Source organism: Thunnus maccoyii, chromosome 2 (assembly GCF_910596095.1).
Source record: "Thunnus maccoyii chromosome 2, fThuMac1.1, whole genome shotgun sequence".
NCBI classification, from domain to species: Eukaryota; Metazoa; Chordata; class Actinopteri; order Scombriformes; family Scombridae; genus Thunnus; species Thunnus maccoyii.
Window position 1 is genome coordinate 4205477 of NC_056534.1, and position 23308 is coordinate 4228784.

General features: G+C 39.8%; 2 protein-coding genes across 2 annotated transcripts; both read right to left on the reverse strand.

Annotated features, from left to right (window-relative positions):
• Positions 1 to 7: 7 nt before the first annotated feature.
• capn9 (calpain 9) lies at positions 8 to 13345 on the reverse strand. Its single transcript, XM_042433146.1, has 20 exons — positions 12958 to 13345; positions 11637 to 11706; positions 11424 to 11542; positions 9752 to 9885; positions 9160 to 9328; positions 8968 to 9051; positions 8752 to 8837; positions 7689 to 7766; positions 7061 to 7221; positions 6212 to 6369; positions 5214 to 5422; positions 4966 to 5002; positions 4799 to 4879; positions 3492 to 3549; positions 2651 to 2715; positions 2378 to 2446; positions 2188 to 2266; positions 1822 to 1938; positions 590 to 648; positions 8 to 373 (listed from the first exon to the last, which is right to left on the reverse strand). Exons 1-20 carry the CDS (start codon positions 13162 to 13164, stop codon positions 347 to 349), a joined length of 2067 nt encoding a protein of 688 aa, XP_042289080.1. The 5' UTR covers positions 13165 to 13345; the 3' UTR covers positions 8 to 346.
• A 3650-nt stretch (positions 13346 to 16995) lies between these two features.
• On the reverse strand, positions 16996 to 21526 carry taf5l (TAF5-like RNA polymerase II, p300/CBP-associated factor (PCAF)-associated factor). The gene is made up of 5 exons (XM_042398250.1): positions 21336 to 21526; positions 20359 to 20500; positions 19829 to 19933; positions 18848 to 19608; positions 16996 to 18185 (listed from the first exon to the last, which is right to left on the reverse strand). Exons 2-5 carry the CDS (start codon positions 20495 to 20497, stop codon positions 17388 to 17390), a joined length of 1803 nt encoding a protein of 600 aa, XP_042254184.1. The 5' UTR covers positions 20498 to 20500; positions 21336 to 21526; the 3' UTR covers positions 16996 to 17387.
• Positions 21527 to 23308: the final 1782 nt, after the last annotated feature.

The window sequence follows — 23308 nt, forward strand, 5'->3', positions numbered from 1 at the left end:
ATAGGTTTAGTTGTTTTTAGACATTTTAATGCAGAATTGTTACATATTATAGCTTTAAGTAACATTTCCCCAAATCAGGCAGAAGTTTTTATTCAAAATGTTTTAGTTTTCTCTGTTCATGCAGTGAAAACAAAAGTCTTTCTTGTGCAAAACCAAAAGTCAGCAAAAAATTCAAAGTTTAATTCCCCAGTCCGACACTTTAGCGCAGGCATCATCTCACATTACTTGCTCAAATAACAAGAAAAACAACATGCATGTATGCATTACTAAGGCCTGAACATTCAACACGCTGCACTCCGACATCGTTTTGTTCTTCTGGCGGCTTCTGTTTGCTTACAGAATCTCCTCAGACGTTCATCGACAACATCAGGAACTGTGAAGTAAAGAGAAAATAAAGTACGATTAAATCAACATAAACTGCAATCAAATCAAGTCCCAGAACATTAAAAAGCTAAAGTCTCGGTTTAGTGTTGCAAAATAAAGCTTGTAACCAAAAGGACCTGGACAAACCCCACCCATCTGGAGTACTAAAAAAGGTAAAACAAACACCTCAGAAGTATTTGCAGAGATTAGACGTGGATGTGGTTACCTGCATTATGTTCATTCTCACTCGTCCACTGTTGTTTTTGTCCAGAGCCTGGAAAACTCCTGGACAAGAGAAAGACCTTCAGTCAGCATAAACTTACTTAAAGATGCTGTGTTTAACATTTTAACAGAAATAAATCTTTACTATAATCATGTTTAAAGTTCCCCTCCACTCAAAAATGTGTTTTTCTTCTTGTTCGTACAGTTGGATGTTGTTTTCTTCACTGTGCAGAATGATGTATGTGTAGAGATTGTTTTCACATTCATCTGCTGAAAGTGGAAAGTTTCTCTGAGCTCATTGAAAATCTGATTTTAAGTGGCAGGAAAGCATCACAACTGGTCCAATATTCAACTTACACAAATGTGATGTGGAAACTTGAAGTCTTCAGTGCACAAACACTGAGAATGGAGTTTACAGTGAAATATGAGACATCTTGTGTCAAAAAGTTATTTTTTTAAAATGAAAAATATTTACTTATTCATAGATCCTGGAGTGTTTAATTAGGAGAAGGAGTAGATGCCATTTTAAGGATTTTAATTGACATAATTGAACTTTTTGTCTTTTGACGTCTTACAAAAAGCAGTGTGTAGTCGGGGTCACATTTCACATGTCTATGAGTTGTTAACAGCTCCACCAAATAGTGATTTTTCCCTCTAAACTTCTCACATGCTTTCATTTCAATAAATGTTCAAATGATCCAATATTTCAGCAAAAATCAAAGATTAGAGAAAAAGTCCAAAAACTGAAAACAGATTTGTGTATCAGAACTTTGTTTTTTCTTCTTTCCTCTCCCATTAATCATCTCACCACCCCTCAGATTTATCTTCCGGCCCCTTTGGAGGGGCCCGACCCCTAGGTTGGGAACCACTGGACTAAAGCTTTTGAAATGAAGTATAATTGCATATTCATAGATTCTGAAATTTATAAGGATGGAGAAAGAGTAGATGTCATTTTAAAGTCCAAATGAAACAGCATTTCGAGAGCATCTAACATACGTATTGTTACGTCGTAATGATTTGAATTTGATTTGAACATTGAAAAGTGTCATACTGAATCTTAACTATGTGCCACTAGAAGTTGAAGATTGATTGATGGGTGGATCATGACATTATAGGTTGACATTAGTTGGTTGGTTATTATGTCTTAATACGGGTCTGGAGGGGATCTTTAAGTATTAATGTAACTAATATAAACATATGAGGCCAACGCTCAGCTGACTGTGTGTTTTTACTTACTGAACATGTTCTCCATTCGGACGATGCAGGTGAGGTAGTCGTCAAAGTCGATGTCGTAGTTGTCGTCAGCAAACCTCAAGCCGAGCAGCTGCAGGAGCCGGTTGTTCAACTGCATTCCTTCATGGCAGAAAACAGCACAAGATATGTAAAATTTACACCCAGCAAAGAGACTTCCTTACTGTCAGACTTAAATATTTCAACTAATATTGAATGAATATATTCTCTCTCCATGTATGAACAATATATTTTGTATGCGTGCACGTTAATGTATGAATACATTGTAATAGTCTCACAGAAATGGCTACCAACAATAAATTGTGGTAAAAGTTCTGCACCAAGTTTAAACAGCATTCAGTCGAGTCTCACCTGCAGCCTTGAGGGCCACGCGAAGCTCATAGGACGACATCTTCCCTGAGCGGTCGGTGTCATAGGACAGGAAGAGCATCTGCAACAACAGCAGGTCACCTTTAACAAACAACCTGCACTGCCCTCCCCAAAACTGTAGCTATACCAGATTTACAGTTTTACCACCATTAGCACACAAACCAACACGTACAATCCACTTCTTCATCTTTTCCCAGAAGACCTTAAACTCTTGGAACTCGAGCTTCCCTGTGTTGTCCACCTGGTTTACTCTGTCAAAGGAAAAACCTTAAACAGCAATGTGGATACCAGCTTATCAATAACTTTAAAATCATACTTCTTTAGAATCTTAACATCCAATTTGAGTTATGTCATGTTCATAAACAGGCAGAAATACTCAGTGAAATGGTAAAAAACTGTTTATAATGAATCTGTTATAATTTGAAATGTATCACTAGAAGGATACGTCCATGAGGTTGATGATACTGTGGCAGGTGCTGAGGCTCAGGCCATCAAATCTGATCTCTTTTCCTGAGAACAAAATACATTTATATGTTGGAAAAATTGTTCAACAAAAAGATTATATGCATTAATATTGCATGACGACTCAGTTACAAGTTATTGAGTCAGACTGTCAGTTAAATGAATATTTAATTTGCACACCAAAAATGATAAAACTTATAAAGAAGAGAGGGGAAAAATGCATGTTATAGAGATTGAAGGTGCAGTGTGTAAGATTTTGTGTCATCTAGCAGAACGGACTTGGCAGAAATTAAACATAATATTCATCAGTTTGTTTTAATTAGTGTATAATCCCATGAGAATGAGACTCATTGTGTTTTTGTTACCTTAGAATGATCCCTTTATATCTATCATATTGAACAGGTCCCCTTCCATAAATTGATGTCTTTCAGCTAATCTGAAGTGCACAAGCTATCAGGAGATGTTGTAATGTAGAGTTGTGAATCATCTGCATAGCTATGTTAACAGATCTTCTGATTGGTGATGATAGAGCCAAGTGGAAGTACATAAAGATTAAACAGAAGAGGTCCGAGAATGGAGCCCTGTGGGACACCATACACCATGTAAAATGTGGATCTCTGATGTTTAAGATAAGATCTGAAATGCAAGAGTACAGTGAAAGCCCAATGGGAAAAAAAAACCTTCTTCGGGGAACAGGAAGAGTCACAGAAAACAATGGGGATGATGGGAAATGTTTTAACAGGTTTTAAAGAACAAATCAAACTCAATAGAAGGAGAGAAAGGTTAAAACTTTGAGTAATTAAATTCTCTCAACATTCACTTACGTCTGCTGAGAACACCGTTCAGCATCTGCTGAAGCTCCCTGACAGAGATGGCCCGGTCCTGCAGGCACACAAATGTTGAAAAGAAAATTTTTAAATACATACTGATATTTAAGTGCTGAACTGAGAATAATAATCACCTCCAAGTCTGAGCTTCTTACAATATGACCATTGTGCAGTATAAATCCCCGCAGGTGTTCATCAGTGGAGATACCTGTCAAACTTACAGTGTTTCACCTTAAATTTATGTTTTTCACAGTGGAAGTAAAATGTTTTGACCCTTGGGCTTCCTAAAATTATTTAAGTTTCATCACTGTATAATATTAAAGCTGCATTAAGTTGTTTTTTGGCCACTTGGAGACAGAAAAAGCAAGCTGACAGACACAAAGCCCTGACAAATTATCACCTTTTAAAGTTATCATGGTTAACATGTTGGTAAACCGACCACTTGATGAATGTAAGTCCAATATTCACCCTCATTTTAGCTCTTGTTTGGTCTCCACAAACTCTTCAGAAAAATATCTGGCTCTGTTTGGTGCTGGGCAGGTAGTGAACAGCTGCCTGTTGGTACTGGATATACTGAAAAACTTTGTGCTGAGAGGCTAAAAAGCTCCACAGAGCTGCAGAGTTGGTGGTTTTTCTCTGTGAGTTCATCACTGTGAGCAAAACCTTTGATATTACACCTTGTTTAGCCAAAAAAGCTGATGAGATGATAGTGGAGTCTCAGTGGTTTTAAGGGTGTAAGAGTAATTAAAATTAGAGCTGCAATGATTGATCGATTAATCAATTAAATTAATATCCAACTATTTTGATAATCAAAATAATAATAGACATTTTTAAAGAAAGAAATATGTGATTCCAGCTTCTTAAATATGATATTTTCTGGTTTCTTTAGTTCTCTATGACAATAAACTGAATATCTTTGGGTTGTAGACTGTTGGTCATGAAAAACAAAACATTTGAGGACATCATCTTGGACTCTTGAGAGACTGTGATTGACATTTTTCAGTGTTTTCTGGCATTTTATGAACTAAACAACTAATTGATTAATTGATAATTGCTGCAGCCCTAATTAAAATACAGAAAAACATGAGCTCAGGAATAAGAAGTTCACTTGTGGATGACTTGGACATCCAGGTCGTCTTGTTTCAGAGGGAACAAACGATAACGCTCCTTCTAGTTTATGTGAAATTACACCACATAGGTAGCGCTTTTACTGGGATTCACAGGTGCACATCCACTGGAATCTGTACTTCCCAGTATCTGAGAAGGTAAAGTCGACTGATATGAAGGTGAAGACGTTGTCTTACTGCTCCAGCCAGCTGATCGAACAGCCTCCTCAGGCCTCTCTCCTCGTCTGTTTCCTCCTCTGGTGGGCTGGGCATCGGCGGCTGGTGGAAACAACACAGCATCAGTACAAGCAGGCTCGACTGGCTGCTTTAATGATTGATTATCAATGCCTGGGTGATCTATTTACCTCTGGCAGGTCAGCATCAACATCGCTCCCCATCTCCCTGTGGAATAAAGCCATAAGTTGGCATAAAAATTCAACTGAAACAGCATTTAAACACAGGACATTTCAACCCTCCATTAAAACCATTTCTTTTAGTGGTCATTGTTTTAAATCAACTTTTGGGTTAATGTAATGTGCATGGTGACATTGCTGTGTGTGTTTTGTTGCTCCACGTCCAAACTCAACCCAGAACCCAGAGGCCGAACACTCACAGAGCTTTGGCCTTCTTCTCGGAGAAGATGCGGATGAGGAAGTCGGCCTCGTGGTGAGGCTGGAAGGTGGTGGGCACCAGCAGGTATTTCCCAGGAGGCAGCGTGAAGCGCTCCGACACCTCCCGCATGTTGATGTAGGTCCTGCTGCGAGCCTTGGACGCATGGTAGCGGAAGAAATCCTTTCCCTGGTGGTCTGCGTCATCTGGGGCCTGATAAAGACGGACAGAAAAGAGAGCAGATGTTAGACTGATTAAATTGTGGTCAAAATGTGTAAATAAATACACAAAACATACACATTACACGCTCACTACACATATTGTTAAGTAATAAAATATGTTCAGTAAAGGCAGGAGAGTCAGACAGAAACACAAGGCTGAAAGTTGCAGCTTTATTTGAAAAGTAGGCAAAGTTTTGATTGACAAAACAATTTCATCTCAAGGACCATTTAGTAGCTGTTCTGGAGCTTTCAATCATATGATGTGATCTCTATTGGCAGATGGTGTTTGGTCAGTTGTCAAACGGTGGTAGACGTTCAAATATCCATTTTTGTTTTTCTGAGCACTTTAAAGACTTTTAGTCCAAAGTTTATTTTCCAGCATCTCCATCTGCTGATCAAGACCATGCTGTGTGGTCAAAAGCTCCAGAACAGCTACTAAATATACCTTGAGGTGAGATTGTTTTGTATTTCTAAGGTCAAGAATGAACCTTGAACGTCAACTTTCCAACTCAATCTAACATCTCAAGACCTCTCAGATTTATCTTGTGACCCTTTCAAAGCAGTTCAAACTACAACAATAACATACTGCTTCTGCAAAACTAGTACTTTTACTTTAGTACCTTTAAAATTTAGCTGGTAATACTTCTATACTTTTACTTTGATAGGATTTTTCATGCAGGACTTTTACTTGTAATTAAGTATTTGTACATTGTGGTATTGACACTTCTACTGAAATAAAGGATCTGAGTACTTCTTCCACCACTGTCGGTTTCTTTCTGACCTCGTAAACAGCGAAGCCGATGGTCTCCAGGTCCAGACCTTCCTTCCTCAGCTGGCGTCTGTTCTTCTGCATCAGGGCGATGACCACGCTGCACACGTCGTCCTCGTCGTCGGCGTCCTCCAGCACCAGCTTGAACTGCGGGTTGGTCCAAAACGTGTCTGAGGGTTGGAGATGCAGAGCTTTAGAAAAGACTGAGATACAGTTTGTCTACATTTCAACAGTTTCACGCCAACAATTCAAATTTGAAGGAAAGAAAATTCAAAACTCAACCAAAGTTTTTTATTCTGCAGGAAACTAGAAGTGATTTCTGGGATGAATCTTGACATTTTGTTGAGTGTTATATATAAATTAAATTATTTAGATTTGCTGGAAATTGTTGTTGCAGGATTTACTTGTCCTATAGATGTTGCTGCAGAAGCTTTAAAAAACAGATTGTCACGAGAAACAACTGACAAAGTTTAATTAAAAAAAACAGCCATACTGTAGATTATCTTTCACTATTTTTACTTTTACTATTAATCCGCTGTAAATCACTTTTTAGTGCTGATATCACAACTAGAATAATGATATATAAACAGAAAAAGTCTGACAACATCTTTTGACAATATTCCCACATTAAGGCATTTTCAGTCCGTGTTAGTTTGGTGGGCAGTGGTTTAAAGGAGCTCCATCTCCTTTTTATTTTTGCATGAAGAACATCTGTAGAAAACGACCAAATTAAAGGTGATTTCTGGGATGAATCTTGACATTTTATCAAATGTTGTGTTGCGCTGCAGGATCTATTTGTCCTGTAGAGGTCACTGCAGAAGCTTAAACTCCCAGATCACCGTCATTAGTAGACGATCTCACCGATGTAGTTCCTGCAGCCTCCAGCGGTGGAGCCGCGGATCCAGCTTCCCTCGAACAAGCTGACCTCCCAGTGGCGCTTGGTGTCGTCTGTGAGGGAGTCAGGGGTCATGTTGCAGATCTCCACCTTGTCGTAGTTCCTCTGAAAGTCATTGAACTCCATCCTGGAATCAAAAACAACATCACTGTCGTCTCTAAATACGGTAAATGAACAGTTCTGCTTTATCAGATACAAGTTTCATAACAGATCTGCATGAAATATGATACTTTAGTTATTTATTCTTCAGGTAAACTGAGTTTAGTTGGATTTATCCTCCACAACTTACAATCTTTTTTATTTATACATTTAGTTTTTGCACGGACACAGAACAGATGGGGTCTGAGACAAAACAGCACAATCAGTAGAAAAGAAAAAAAGCACAGATACAGTTCATAAAGCATTTAAAAGAGTTCAGACAAAAAAAATTAAAAAATGCTCAAAGTCTAGGTGTTCAAAGCAGTCCCAGTGTTTCCAGTATATGTTGCCCTTCTCCTTTTGAAGTCGAAGGGTAATGGTCACAACTTTTAACGCAAACGGAAGCTTATGTTCAAAAAATCCCTCTTTTAGAGAGAATTCATCATGTAGTCTCACCAGAATTCACCGTCGTCTGTTGAGTTCTGCAGGATGCGAGTTTTCTCCGCTCTGTCGATGTAATCCCACTCTCTGGAGCTTCAACAGACAGAAGACAAAACAAATCTGTCACAGTCTGGCGTGTATGACGGATAACGCAGAGAACCAACTGACAGAGTTAAAGCTGAAAACCAGCCACACTGTAGATTATCTTTCATCGTTTTTTTACTGCGACTGTTAATCTGCTGCAAATCACATTTTGTTTTTTAGCGCCAAAATCACAACTACTGTAGGATATTTTAAAAAGATGAACATTTAAACAGATTACCAGGAAAGGAACAAAATGTTCCAAATATTCCCACATTAATGCATTTTCAGTACAGGTTAGTTTGGTGGGAAGTGGAATAAAGGAGCATCGTCTCCTTTTTATTTTTGTATGAAGAACATTTGTAGAAAATGATACAGACTACAAAAGACTACAGGATGTTGGGATTGACAAGATTTTAAACCTAAGATGTTTTTTCTAACTGGTTAGATGTTTACAAAACTAAAAAAGAGACATCAGATTGATATTTTATACCGGGACCAATTGATTTGACTCATTTGGACGCTGAAGCTTCATATTAGCTTCAGATAAACTTTTAAATACATACATACAGAAGGAGGACTGTGGATTTTGTCCTCCATCACTTCCATTGTAAGTGCATTATGAAGGGATCTTCTAATGGTCAGTATGAACAGGAGGAATGATTACAGCAAGAAAAACAGGTTTAATGTTCATTTGGGCTCCTGACTGTTGTTTTAAGACACACTTGAATAATTGTGGATCCATCCTTTACGTGATTCTGCGCAGTTTATTTGCACAGATAAATTAGTTTAACTGTCCTGTAAAGTTCCCTCATGTCTCTGTGATCCAACAACCTGCTGTAACGTCAGCTGACCAGCAGGTGGCGAGACGTCCTGTATGAACAGGAGGAATGATTACAGTGATCTCCACATGGACACCTGACTATTGTTTAAAGATACACCCGAAAAGATGTGAACGTATCCTTCAAAATAAAGCGACATCTCTCTTTATTCTTACTTGTCGCTCCACGGGCCGTTCCACTCCACCTGACCCCAGGGGTTTCTGATCCGGATCAGCTTGACCATCCTCCCTCTGCAATTCAACTGAATCAGACAAAAAAGTTAGTTTGTTTATTGGTTCAGTAAAACTTTGCTTTTCTTTCTCTTTTTCACACATATCTGTTTCTACTTCATTTTCCCCGTATTAATGCTGATTGAATCCTGTGAATCTTACCTCCTCCAGGCCTGTGATGGAGTACGCGTGTCCCTTCACCAGGCCGCTGCTCGTCTTAGCTTCAGACTCTGCAGAGCTGGAGATCTGGAAAAAAAAAAAGAAACACCCAGATGGGTTTTAAAGCAGAAGAGCTGAGGTGGAAATCACAATGGAACTTGTATTAAATAGGAGCTTTTTTCTTTGGGTCTTTACATCAATAGAGCATCCCATCATGGAGCCTTTGTTCAGGGCCTTCTTCATGATGTAGAACAGGTTGTCTGGAGCTTTCTTGGTGTCGTACATTTCCGCCACGCCGCCGGTGAAATCCTCCATGGCCTCCAAAGTGCTGCCGCCCTTCAGGGACTCGTAGCTCCCGTGGAGTCTGAAACAAGGCGGAAAATTAATTTAGTAATTTAAAATTGAAACGTGCAAACAAGTGGACTCTATTGTGCTCTTTAGTGCATGCAGTCCTGCTCCCCAGAGGATGAACTCTTTCTACTTTGGACACTTCATAACCTTCCTGCTAGCGTCAACCTCAGGACAAAATGTCAATTTTGGACAGAAGATATCTCGTAATTAAAAGGGCAGATTGTCATGAAATTTTACAAGTATATTTATGCTCCCCAGAGGATAAACACTATTCAATTTAATCACAATTATGACACTTTCATTTAGCTATGAAATCTGTATGTTCATTCATTTCTAAAAGTTTTTAAACCAGACAAGATCAAATAACAGACGTATAAAAGGTGAGGAAGGATTTTGGAGGAGAGATGTGAAGTGTCACTGATGTAAATGTTGTTACTTTGCGTAGGCTTTCTCCAGCAGGGCGCTCCAGAACTCGTTGTTGGAGGCCGAGTGCAGCATGACCAGACGTCCCCTCACCGACGGCAGCCTGTCGTCCACCACGACGTCCAGCCATTGGTTGTGTTTCCAGAACTGACGGAACACAACAAACAGTAAATAATTTGCTTGCCACTACAGCTGAGATTCCTCCCAAACATACTTCTCTTTAAGCCTTCATAGCTCTGCAACACTAAAGCAGCTGAAAATCAACACAGATTAAAGGAAATGAAATGAACTATTGAGACCCAAACGTCTTGTATTTTTAAAAATGTACCGTATTTTGAGAGAGAATTTAACTGTAGCTGTTTTTGTACTTACAGCACTTTATTACTGCTTCAGCCCTCAGCTGTATTAGATGCTGTTCAGTCTGAATACAGTAAAAGTTTTTCATATTTAATCTATAGACTGAACCGTGCATTTGAACTCTCATTAACATGATCATATTTGTATTTTTAGATGGTTTTAATGTGTATAAACTAATTGTCTATGTGTTCATCCCTTGCCTAAAATTGCCCCTTGAAGAAGAAATAAAGTATTTTGAATTTATCTGAACTGAATTAAGATTGACGCTTCTATGCTGTGGTGTGCTGGGGGTCGGGTGGGGAGGGGACTCTGTGGCTGTCACGTAGCTGGATTCCCTTATGTCAGCGGCAGAGAGAAGGACCCTAAATAAACTGTTGTCTATCATGGACGATGGCCGCCACCCCCTGAACTGAACATTCACTAAGCAGACAATCTATCTAATCTATCTATCTATCATGTCTTTTTGTTTGGTGTTTCAGTGTTTTCAGTTTCTTGACTTCTCTTGTCACATCTGCTTTCTGTTTTTTAGTGATCTTTTTTTTTTTTTTAAATTGCTTTTACTACATCTTTCCAACATACACAGTGTTTATAGGTGCAGTAAGGTAGTATATCCACATACATGTGACATACAGTTTATATTATGTGACCTTGCATCAAACAGTGAATCCCCTTTTTTCCAGCAACAGATTAATAAATAAATAACAAAGATATACTATATATACAGTATATATAAACACTTCAGTTGTTTTGCAGATGAGATTCCGGAGGTCAACATGTTGACAGTAAATTGCTTAGTTCAACACATTCTTCTTATTGATTATTATTATATTGAAAATAATATAACCATCATACCATTGAGGTTTCCATCAAACAACTGACAGTTATTTATAGCTAATAAAATACGTTGTTGTTGGGTTGAATAGGAAGACTCATCATTCAATAGTAATAGTTTGGAAGTGCAAAGTATTTCCATGTTAAGTCAAAGAGATAAAGTGAAAGATCTGTTTTCAACTGTTTTAATTTATTTGTGTCACTCAGTGGCAGCTGGGATGGATGGACGAAGACTTAATTTACTGTATTAAAGGAGTTTCAACCATTAAATGTATGAAATGTACAGTAATGAGTCAAAGCTACTTCCTCACACAGAGTCATTTATTCCCAACTATCCTGCATGAATCTGTGTTGTTTTGTGTTTGTCTCTTCTACAAGGTTGAGTTTCATCTTCCTTCTTCCTGACAGACAAGACCGAACAGTAAAATGTCTAAAAAGGCTAAAAAAAAGAGACATCAAACGCCTCGTCAATCTGCAGCCAATCAGCCGCAGCGTACCTGGAAGTGAAAGATCCCAGCGTATCTGTGGTCAAACCCCTGGTCCTGGGGGACGACTCTGGCCAGGGCGTCTTTCTTGAGGGTCAAGGATGCGATGGCTGCCAGGAGCCAGCAGTCCCCTGCAGTGACACACAGGTGCATCATGGGTAAATAAGTGAAACGTGAATGCACGAAAGACACAAAAGGACTCATGCGGATAAGTTGAGAACCAACCCAGCTGTCCTTGGCAGATGTCTGTCCTGTGTGCACCGCCGACGATGAACTTGGGGTTGTCACAGAGCTCCTGCCAACAGGAAAAGAACAGGTTGGTTTCTGTTTTTTTTTTTTTTTTAAAGACGACGACAGGTGGGAGGTGACACTGCTGCCTTTGATAGGTGTGTTCACATTCCAGGCATATTAATCACCTTGAAATCCCAGTCACTTTAACACACAAGAAAAAAAAAAACACACACACACACACACACCACATGCAGGCATGCAGCTGAAGTATTCACTCTGCAGGAACGCCCAAGAAAGAAATGTGTAGTAACTGTGACAAACATGAGTAGTGAGTTTCCTCTCTTTACTCCTGCCAGCCAATGTGTTTCAGCCTCACATACTGGTCACTGCTGCAGCTACGATATGTTAACAGGTGTTTAGATAAGAACTAAAAGGGACAATGAATCAATTTGAAGCTCAAAAATAGCATTTTATGAGAAATCCAAGAAAGCTTCCACTCTGGTTCACAACCTCTGAGCAGCTCTCAGCTTATCTTTTATTACAGTTTTACAGCCGTTAACAGCGAGGCATGCAGGGATAAAATCAGAGGAGGGAGCTCAGAGAGAAACTGCCCCTGCACTTGGCTCTATTTATTTACACAGCTTTCTTGCAGAACTGGTTTCGCTGCATTGGCTGGATACTTAATTGCCCCTTTTTTTCTGTATTAAAAGCAATAAAACCAACTTCAAAAGAACTTTCACCACCTTCATCCAGCATTTTACTGCATTTATCCAGAATAATATCATTATAACATCACTACTTACAGATTCTCCCTCTATTAATGCTCATTCAATAACGTGTTTGCTTTCTGGTTGTATTGAACAAGACTTAATATGCCAGAATAATAAACATGATTTTTTATCACTGAAAACAACTAGAATATGAAACCAACTGTTGACCTGTCATAAAACAGTCTGCATGAGAGACATAACCTTTCATTAGAGGAACAGTTCATCTAGAAAATACAACATTTAACACATCAAAAAACTGAATTTAAGACATACGTTGCCTCGTTTAACTGATTTCAAGACCACTTAAGGTCTTTAAAAGACATTTTTCAGACACTTTTTTAGGACTAGAAGACATTCTGTCAGTAGTAGTACAGTAATAAATGAATTTCATAGCCTGTAATTACTGTATTTTCACCCGTGATGAAGGGTCAGTGAGGTGGTATGGACTTCTGCATCACATAATTAAAGGTTACAGGTTCAGTTCCCCTCTGGATGCTCCGAACCTCCTAAAACATGTGAACCAATAAGGATCTGTGTCTACACACCTTGGGCCTCCTCCATTCAAACTGGACGGGAACACTCTGGCTGAAGAAGAGCGAGGAGTCAGTAGCTGGGAAGTCCGGATCCTCGAACAGGACTCCCTTCTGCAGACACTCCTGCCTCAGCTGCTCAAACGACTTCCCGTCCGACTGCGTGTTCACGGCCCGGGTCGAGCCGGAGCTCCTGCCCGACAGAGTGGACTGGAGAGGCATCTTCTTCTTCTTCTTCTTCTTCTTCTTCTTGAGGGAGAAGCTGAAGGAGAGGAGAGGTGGTGTGATGGAGCGAGTCGCCTGCTGTGTGTTTGATGCGAGGACAAGCCTGTCAAGTCAGTAGGGTTGGGAAGGTACACACCCTCCAGACGGGAACAGGTTTGTCCTCCTGGACGGGGAACCTCGCCCCTTCTGACTCTCTCTCTCTCTCTCTCTCTTTGTCTCTTATCTCTCTCTCTCTCTCTCTCTCTCTCTTTGGGCTCGGCCTGCAGTAAAACAGCAAGAATTCATTCTTGATGACTAACAGAGAAATGAAATAACTAGAAGTGGTGTTCTCATTCAAATCAGCGTCTTTCAGCACGTTTAACATCTTTAAATCAAGGCTCAAGACTTTTCTGTTTGCCTTTAATTAAGTCAAAGCCTTTTTAACTCTTCTATTTAATGTCTTGTGTTTCTTTAATATCTTGTCTTGATGCCTTTTATGTTTTATGTAAAGCACTTTGACTCGCTTTGTTGTTGAAAGGTGCTGTACAATTCTCTAATAAGGTCGTTTAGATCTAATTTTCGAGAGAGATCTGAGAAAACGAAGCATTCATAGTCAGACAAGCACACAATAAAGCAAACAGAAGCATCATAAATCAAGACCAAACAGCCACAATCAACAAATAAGTGATAAAAACATTACAAGAGTCATAAAGAAAAAAACATCAGATAATAAAGATTTTGAAATATCCACGGTGGATGGAGGACTTTAGTTTGAGGGCAGTTTTATTCATTTAAATAAACCATTTCATAAATTTAACTTTTACTGAAGTTTGCAATAAAAACATCTTATCAAAGTCAGAATTAAGGAGATGTGTGCATATGAAAGAAAAGTGAATCTTAATTTATATTTCATGAATCTACAGTAATAAATAAATATCTTTAGCTGCACAGCTGAGAGCTGGTTTAGAGGTTGGTAAATTTAAAAAAATGTTCAGGAGGAAAACAAACCAGACTTGATTCAGAATGATGTTCAACATGTTCAGGAAACTGTAGTTAAACTGGTGAGTTTATAGAAATAAGCTAAAGATATTTAAACAATGTCTTTCACAAACTATTAGTTAAAAACATCCTGAAGCTGGATGAGCTGTTTTCATACATTTGTTTGGAAATTGAAAAAATATTTGCAGGCAAAGTCGAGGAATTACAGTTTTACCTCGGGACAGGTTCACAATTTTTCAAGTGTCTTAAACCAGCAGTCAGGTGTCCATATGAACAGTGAAAGAGGTTTTCCTCGCTGTAATCATTCCTCCTGTTCATACTGGATATTAAAAGATCCTTCAAATGTGCTTTCAATGGAAGTGATGGAGGCCAAAATCCACAGTGTGTCCACACAGTCATTTTAAAGTCTCTGTGAAGCTTCTATTCAGCTTCACAGTCTGAGTTAGTCATATCAAGTGGATATCTGACACATTTACAGTCTTTTTACCATCAAATTCCCTCTTTGTGTTTCCTTGTTGAACTGCAGGTGGAAGTATAGTAACAAAAAGAGGAACTTTGGCACTAAAAAGACTGTAACGTTGAAAGATATCTACTTGATTTGACTCATTTGGACGCTGAAGCTTCATATTAGCTTCAGATAAACTTTGGATTTTGTCCTCCATCACTTCCATTGTAAGGTCATTATGAAGGGATCTTCTAATGGTCAGTATGAACAGGAGGAATGATTACAGCAAGAAAAACAGGTTTAATGTTCATTTGAGCTCCTCACTGTTGGTTTAAGACACACTTGAATAATTGTGGATCCATCCTTTACGTGATTCTCTGCAGTTTTTTTTATTTGCACAGATAAATAAGTTTAACTGTCCTGTAAAGTTCCCTCATGTCTCTCTGATCCAACAACCTGCTGTAACGTCAGCTGACCAGCAGGTGGCGAGACGTTTTTTTCCTGATCTTGAGTGTGCTGAATTTAGTTTTTCAAAATGAGGATTTGTTTACGCAGGTCACAGTTTTGCTCCGGTGAGTCCCGTCTATCTGGTCCACTCTTAAGTTTATAGATGACTGGGTCACACAGTCTGGTGTGTCAGGTTAAACAACATTTATGTTTTGTATGCAGTGAAACTGAATCAAAGTACACAACATCAAGCCCAGAAAGGAACTCAAACCAGCGTGATACAGTCGACAGAAGGGACTGAAGCATCAGATCAAATAAATTCTGTTATTTATTTCTTATTTTGGGCTACAGGAGCGATTCAAAAGTTTACTGATGAACAGAAAAGGACAACTTCCAGGCTGAATTCATGAACAAAATATTCAAAAAGAACAACAAAAAAAATCCTCAATCAATCAGACTTTGTACGAAAACAATCCAGGAGCATCAGTTTCTGCCCTCATAAAGCACAACCTGGATGGAAACTTTTGGTAGACAAAATATTACAAAAATACAGTATATTTACACTTTTTAAGCATTGCACAGTTAATGCCACTCGCAGAATAGTGCAGAAAATACACTATGAACAGTCTCTGAACTCAACGGGCCTCAATGCAAAATGTACTTTCTTCATTTCTGAAAGTTTTCTTCCTGAATTCATCCGACGACAGCGATCTGATTATGAGCTGCAGTTTGAGAAATTTGGCTTCTTTTGTCAAATTTTTAAAAAAGTGCGTTTTTTTGTTTTTTTTTAACCATAAAACATGTTTATATTTCTAAAACCAAAGTATCAAGATTAAGTATTGTTTTCTTGCCTTTAACAATCAGCATCATATCGTAAAATATCTAATTATAGTCGCTCTATCCAGGATGTGATTAGCTTAGCTTAGCACAAAGACTGAAAGCGGGGGGAAACTGCTAGCCTAGCCTCATTGAAAATGAAAAAACGCACCATCCGAAGACTCAAAGTTGTCTTATTTACATGTATTTCTTTTTAAATCAACTTGAGAATTTCATGTTTAGAGTTTTTGGAAGTTGCATTTCTTTCACTTAAGATGGAGCTAAGCTAGCAGTTTCCCGCTGCTTTCAGTGTTTGTGCTAAGCTAGGCTAAACATCAACAAGTTTTCAATATGATGCTGATTGTTGACATGATTGCAGAGTTTCGTTAAAAGGCATTAAAACAATACTTAAGTTTGGTACATTAGTTTTAGAAATATAAACATGTTTTATGGCAAGAAAACTATTTAACAAAAGAAGTAACTGAGACACAGAGATGTAAAAACGACTGGTTAACCAGCGCGTTTCATCTTTTACACATGAACTGTAACAAAGGAGGTGAAACTCTGTATTCTGCAGCAGGTAGACCAAATATTCTGGACTCCAGCGACCCAGTTTATCCCACAATACTCATCAATGTTCAGTCACATTTATATATTTCCACAAACTGATGAATTCACCATCAAATAACCGAGAAAAAACAAAACACGTCGCTGCTATTTTGTCATTTTTCTCGTCAATCTGTGTCAAACTGATTTTTGCGGCTGCAATTTTTTTTTTTTTTTTTTTTTTTTTTTTTTTTTTTTTAAATCTACAACATCTTCCAACAGTCACATTTTATATACAGTTCTCATAGATTATATAAAACTTGTGCATGACAGCAGACTAAACAACCACCAGACCGTTTCCTCTGCAGCTTCCAAACATCACGTACAAGAAACTGATGAATTCTTTAATACTGAGATCTAGTGCAGGAGCTTTGGTAATGAGATAATACCACATATAGCAAATTATGCTTCAGCAATGAATGATGGACAGAAAACTAATCAGCAACTATTTTGATATTCAATTAACTGTTTTGAGACATTTTTGAAAAAAGGAAAAAAAAAACACTAAACTTCTCTCGTTCCAGCTCCATTTTCTGTTTTTCTACAACAGTAAACTGAACATCTTTGGGTTGTGGACTGTTGGTCAGGACATAACGAGACAGTTTAGGCTGCATCAACAGGACATTTTTCACCATTTTCTGACATTTTAGAAACGTCTAATCGATTGATCGAGAAAATAATCGTTAGTTGCAGCCTTACAAAGGTTTTTGAAGGAAAAAAAGTGATTCTTAACTTTGCTTCTGTTCTACGCTGAGAAATAATGAAGAAAAAACACACACACACAAAAAAATATCAGACCTGCAGCTCAGTTTGGCAAAAGACGTTTTTGTTGGCTCAGAGTCCGACTGACGACCACATCTTCAAACGAACACCTGGAGACATTCGAGCGTTTCTCCCAAACACTAACAAACTACACAAGACGCCGTGGCTACTGTTCTGCTTTCTCTTGAGCAGTTCCTGTCACCAGCAGCAGGTTGCAGGCCATGAACTGGACGTTCAACACGTTGCTGGTGTTTCCAGTGTACAGTCCAACCAGTTCGCTGGACGAGCCGTCAGCTGGCGTCCCGCCGTGGGAGTTCCTGATGTCCCACACCCTGACCGAGTTGTCCATAGATGACGACGCCACCAGGCTGCTGTCCGGGCTGAAAGACAGGCTGGTGACGCTGTCTGTGTGTCCCCGCAGGTCTTTGAACAACGTCCCCGATGCTAAATCCCAAAGCTTTACTCTCTGGTCCTCGCCGGCGGACGCTAGGTACTTCCCGTTAGGTGAGAAAGCGAGCGACAGCACCGGGCCGCGGTGGCCTGTGAAGAGGCGAACCGACGCCCCCTGCTGGGTGCTCCACAGCCGGACAGTCTTGTCTGTGGAGCCGGTGGCCAGGTAGTTGGAGTTGGGGTGGAACTTGACGCAATCGACGTCGGCGAGATGCCCGGCGTAGAGACGCAGCGGGTAGGTGCGGGAGAACGTCCAGAGGCGGGCGGTGCGGTCGTGGGAGCCGCTGGCGAAGTAGAGGCTGCAGGGGCTGACGTCCACGTCCCACACCGGGTAGGCGTGTCCCTGGTAGAGCACCGTGTTGGTGAAGCTGCCCAGGTCCCAGTAGCGGATGGTCGTGTCCTCGGAGCAGGAGAGCAGGCCGGAGCTGTCCGTCAGGAAGGCGGTGCGAAACACCGGACCGCTATGACCTCGCAGCGTCTTTATCTCACTGCCGGAGCCGTCTTCCTCGTCCACCTGAGGACAAACATACAGCAACGAAGAAGAAAAGTCGTCGTTAGCTGATATTAGCGTCTCTGTCCTGATATTATTTGTAATTAAGCAAGAAACAGCCGAATAAACAATTCTGATCATCAGTGAACAAATTCAGTGACCTGTTACAGTTTCACAAAGGACACAAAATGTTTCTTTTTTTCCTTTAATATCTTAATCAGAATGTTGAAATTATTTCTGCTAACAAGTGATGAACATTCTCCATTATGCAATAGATTGATAAAGCAATCATTAGTTGCAGCCCTAACCAACTGTGCCGAGTCTTTCTCTTACAGCAGTTTAGAGGACAGATGAATCATTTGTCAAGCTGAAATGCTAAACATGTGTTATATGACTGTAAATTGAATATTTTTGTGGTTTTGGACAAAACAAGGAATTTGAAGATTTCACACAGGCTTACAGGAAACTGTGTTGAGAGTTTTTCAGTATTTCCTGATATTCTATAGACCAAAAGATTAAATGATTAAGTGGGAAAAAGTGTTTGGACAGATCAACTGATAGTGACAATAATTGTTAGTTATAATCTAATAAATTAGGCATAAAAAGAAATATAAACATCAGCTTGGCCTTCACACATTATAAAACAATGTCAAATATGCTGTAAAGGTGTTTTCATTTGTACTCACTTCCTCCTCCAGTACGTCACATGCCAGGTGGATGTGCGACACGTCGGCCTGATGCGGTTTAGCTTTCAGCTTCCTGGCTCGGAGGCTCCACAGCTTCACCGTGGAGCTGTCGAAGCCGGCGGCCAGCAGTCGGCTGTCGGCGGAGACCTCGGCGGTGTTCAGCAGCTGCTCCGTGTGGTGGAAGGCGTAGAAACACACGGTGGTGAGCGAGGGGGGGCCCTCGCGGACCTTCTTGATGCAGTCCTGCAGAGCCTCCAGGGCCGCCTCGCTCTGCGGGATCCCTGCAGGGACGTCCACCCCTTCCCCACCATCCGCCCCGTCCACTCCCGCCCAGGAGGAGGTGGAGTTCGGGGCGGCGGTCGCCCCACCGGCCGCTCCGTACAGCTGGTAGTCTGTACGCCTGGAGGCGGTGACCTCCACCTGCAGGTGTGTACTGAGGGCCCTGCAGAGGGCGCTGTTGTCCTCGCTCTGCAGGTAGCGCAGCAGGTAGCTGTAGGCCGGCTCCGTCAGGTGAACCACGTACTTGTGCTCTAGGAAAGCACTCAGCTTGGGGTTGGCTGCTACGTCCTGAGCAGTGAGAACATGCCGCAGCTGCTCCACAGTGGCGCGTTGCTCACTGTCCTGAAGAAAGGCGCCGTGGAAACGACTGTAGAAACCATCTACTGCCCCCTTCAGGCCGCAGCGCACCATGTCCAGGTGGAGGTAGACGAAGAGCGGGTAGAGGATGCTGCTCACCTCCTTCGCCCAGGATATTTCTGTTTCTAATTTAGAGGAAATAAAAATTATTCAGATGGTTTTATGATCACATGACATCCAAGAAGGTCTTGTGCTTGCTATTTTGTGAATATGTTCACCCAAATCACCTGATTTAACAGAGAGCATAAATGACAAGTTGGTTCAGGTGATGATGTGTAAATACACACTCATCTTCAGCTATGTGAGGAAGTCAGTGGCTCTGCAGCAGGAATGTGGACGTCATACCTGACAGAAAGGAGCGCAGTCTGGAGTATTGTGTCTCGTACTGCTGCGGGTCGGACTGGCAGGGTGCAGCAGAGACGATGTTGGCACAACCCGACTCTGTCTGCACTGCTCACGGACACAGAGAGGAGAGGAAGAGGAGGAGGAAGAGATAAGGTGCATGATTACTCAATCACCTGTAACTATTATCATTTCACCGATGAATATAAAGTTTTTACAGGGTGTATGTTTCAACTAAGAGTTTACAGCAGAGGTGGAAGAAATGCTCAGATCCTTTATTTACATTAAAGTAGACACACCATCATGTAGAAACACTCGGTTTTAACCTTTCTGGTCGTATGAAGCTAATAAGAAATTTTAAAAGCTGTTGGCTAGTTTAAAGACCCATCGTCCATCCCACATATACTTTTACTCATTTTGTCTGATTAACCTTTTTTCTTGTTGTTTGTTGTTTTAAGACAGACCTGAAAAATATGTGTAATGTTAATCCCAAATCAAGTCAGTCCAACTCTGCATCGTGTCAGTGTTCTCACCCGTGAGGCTGGCAGCCATCTCCTCAGCTGACTGGAAGAGTTTGGCTCCTTTCAGGGAGGCTTCAGTGTCCACATACTGCCTCCGTTTCAGGTACTGAGCCACGGCATACTGGATCTGCTCCGTGCGAACCCGCTTCATGACCTGAGAACCAAAAACAGCTCAGTGTCAAACACCGGAGATGTTTCAGTGAAGAGGAGACACCTGCACATCACTTTCACTCTCATCCTGTCTATAACGACGGTGTTAATTACTTAAACAGTTTAAATCTGAGTATTTTAAAAATAGACAAAAAACCATCTATCTGGCATAATGACAGTGGTGTAGTACTCAAATCCTTTACTGAAGTAAAAGTACCAATACATGAATGTAAAAATATTCCATTACAAGCAGAAGTCCTATCTGTTACTTTATGTTTTTGACGTTTTACAGTGACTTTAAGAAAAGAAGATAATGTGTATTACTAACAATAAGAAGAAATAAAAGAAGAATCATCTCTGTACATCTGAAAAGTAACTAAAGCTGTCAAATAAATGTAATGGAGTAGAAAGTACAATATTTCCCTCTGATATGTAGTGGAGTGGAAGTATAAAGTAGCATAGGATAGAAATACTCATGTACAGGTACCTCAAAAATGTACTTAAGTACGTTATTTGAGTAACTGTTAACGTTAAATGTACTTAGTTACTCCTCAGTGCAGCATCTCTACAGCAGCTAATCAGCTAGCAGAGCAGCGAGCTAATGTGATCATTCAGGCTAAAAACATTAGAAACGCTCCTGTTTAAACTCTAAATATAATAACTGGATTATGGTTCAGTCTGAGTGAGCTGGAGCCGTGAGCAGATCCAGTCTAAACGCTGTTACAGGAGGCTGCCTGCGTTCAGATCACCGGCTAGCTTCGCAGCGGGCCTGGCGGCTCCAAACTTTTAGCGGGATTAATCCGGTTCCGCTCCGCCGCCGGTTGGGAGTCGGTACTTACTGCATATCGTGCCGATCTTCTCCGTCCTCAGTTACTGTACCCGAGCTGGGCAGGTTTTAGTGTAACTCAGTTTCCAGATGAAACATGTCGCCCCCTCCATCAAATGATGCTAACAGAGCTAGCGTGCCGCTTTCATCTTTGATGGGTAACGTCTATCGTTGATCGACTACTTCTTCCTGGCTGCGCGAATATTAAGGGGGGAAAATCTATCGATCATCGACTAATCAGGTCTGGATCGTTTTCTCACTGTGAACGCGGTTGTATGGAGTACGAAAAATGACTTGAAAACTTAAAAAAAAAAAGAAGAAAAAATGTATAAATACAAAAATGTATAATAAAAAAATAAAAAAATAAAATGAATGTAGAAATGCATAAATAAATAAATGTAGAAATATATATAGAAATGAATAAATAAACACAGAAATAGCCTTAATAAAAGATTATTTATGAGATGTAGAAAATAAATCCAAGACATTAATTTAATGTCCTTTTCCATGATCAAAATGCACTTCTTTATGTATTTTTTAAAAAAATTATTTATGCATTTGCTCATTATGGGATATTTGGTGTACATACTATGTAGCACTTACCAGCTTTTAACAACAAATGCCTTAAATTAAACTTTCAGAATTAGCATTAGCTAGTCCCTATTATGCAGACCTATTTGAATATTGTGGGAATGATATTTGATCAAGTATTATTATTCGATATATCACACCTATGCTGAATTGTTGTGTGTTTCCAATTAATTTAATGTAATCCAAGTCATCTTGTAGGAAACATGTACTAAGACTAAATAAACATCAAAATTAAAATTGAAATTTTTAGAATGGAATTTGGAGCGACTTAATACAACAGCAGGGTTTTCTTTTTTGGCGAATCAATTCCTCACAGGGGTATTTTCCTCATCAGCTGTTCAGTATGTACAGTTAGAGAGCTGCTGCAAGGATTGGACCATTATGATACTTATCTCCTATACATTTTTCATTTTAAGATTATAAATTTGTAAAAAAAAAACAAACAAGCAAACAAACAAACAAAAAAACCCCAAACAAAACATATGCAAAATTGACTAAAGGCTGACAGCATTAGGCCTACTTAGAAGGATCAGTGATACCTACCATGACAGAGCAGAAAGAGAAAAAACACCTAACTGCATAAACACAAAATCCAGACATTTGTTTATTGTTTATTAGTTAGGATCCCCATTAGCTGTGACCTAAAGCTGATCTTCCTGGAGTCCAGACATGTCACATTCTCACCCACAATTTTTGATGGATGAGCTTTGAGATGTGCGATGCAGAAAGAGTTCAGTGAAGAGCGTTGAGGACTGATAGATCAGTTACAAAAAGATCAGCATAAAAATGTATGAATGATTATATAATGTATGCTACATATATACACACACATACACTTTTTACATTGAAGTTTATATTATTTTTTAATCTTAAAACAATTAAAATACATAGCAAATTATCTTAGAAAATATGAGAAATTAGATATTTGACAGACAATTATATGGAAAATGAAATAAATTGAACAGGTAGCATGGTGGCTCAGTGGTTAGTGCTTCACAGTGTCCTGGATTCGAACTCCAGCTGTCCCAGGTCATTTCTGTGTGGAGTTTGCATGTTCTCCCTGTGTTTACGTGGGTTTCCACGTAGGATTAATACTCCTATTAGTGACCCTGACCAAGGCACTTGCAAAAAGAACTGGAGTTGGTCCCTGGGCGCTGTACTGCTGTTGCCCCCTGCTCCTAGTGTGTGTGTCGAGAATGGGTCAAATTCAGAGGATCAATAATGTACTTCACCACACCTCCCCAGATACTATATGTTCATATATTCCCTCTATGCAGCACATGATCATAATGCATAATAACTTCTGTAGCAACATACTGTGTTCAATATGTTGAACACTGCACACACAATGAGGACTTTGATATAAAGGCCTTTTAATTAAAAAAAAAATCATTT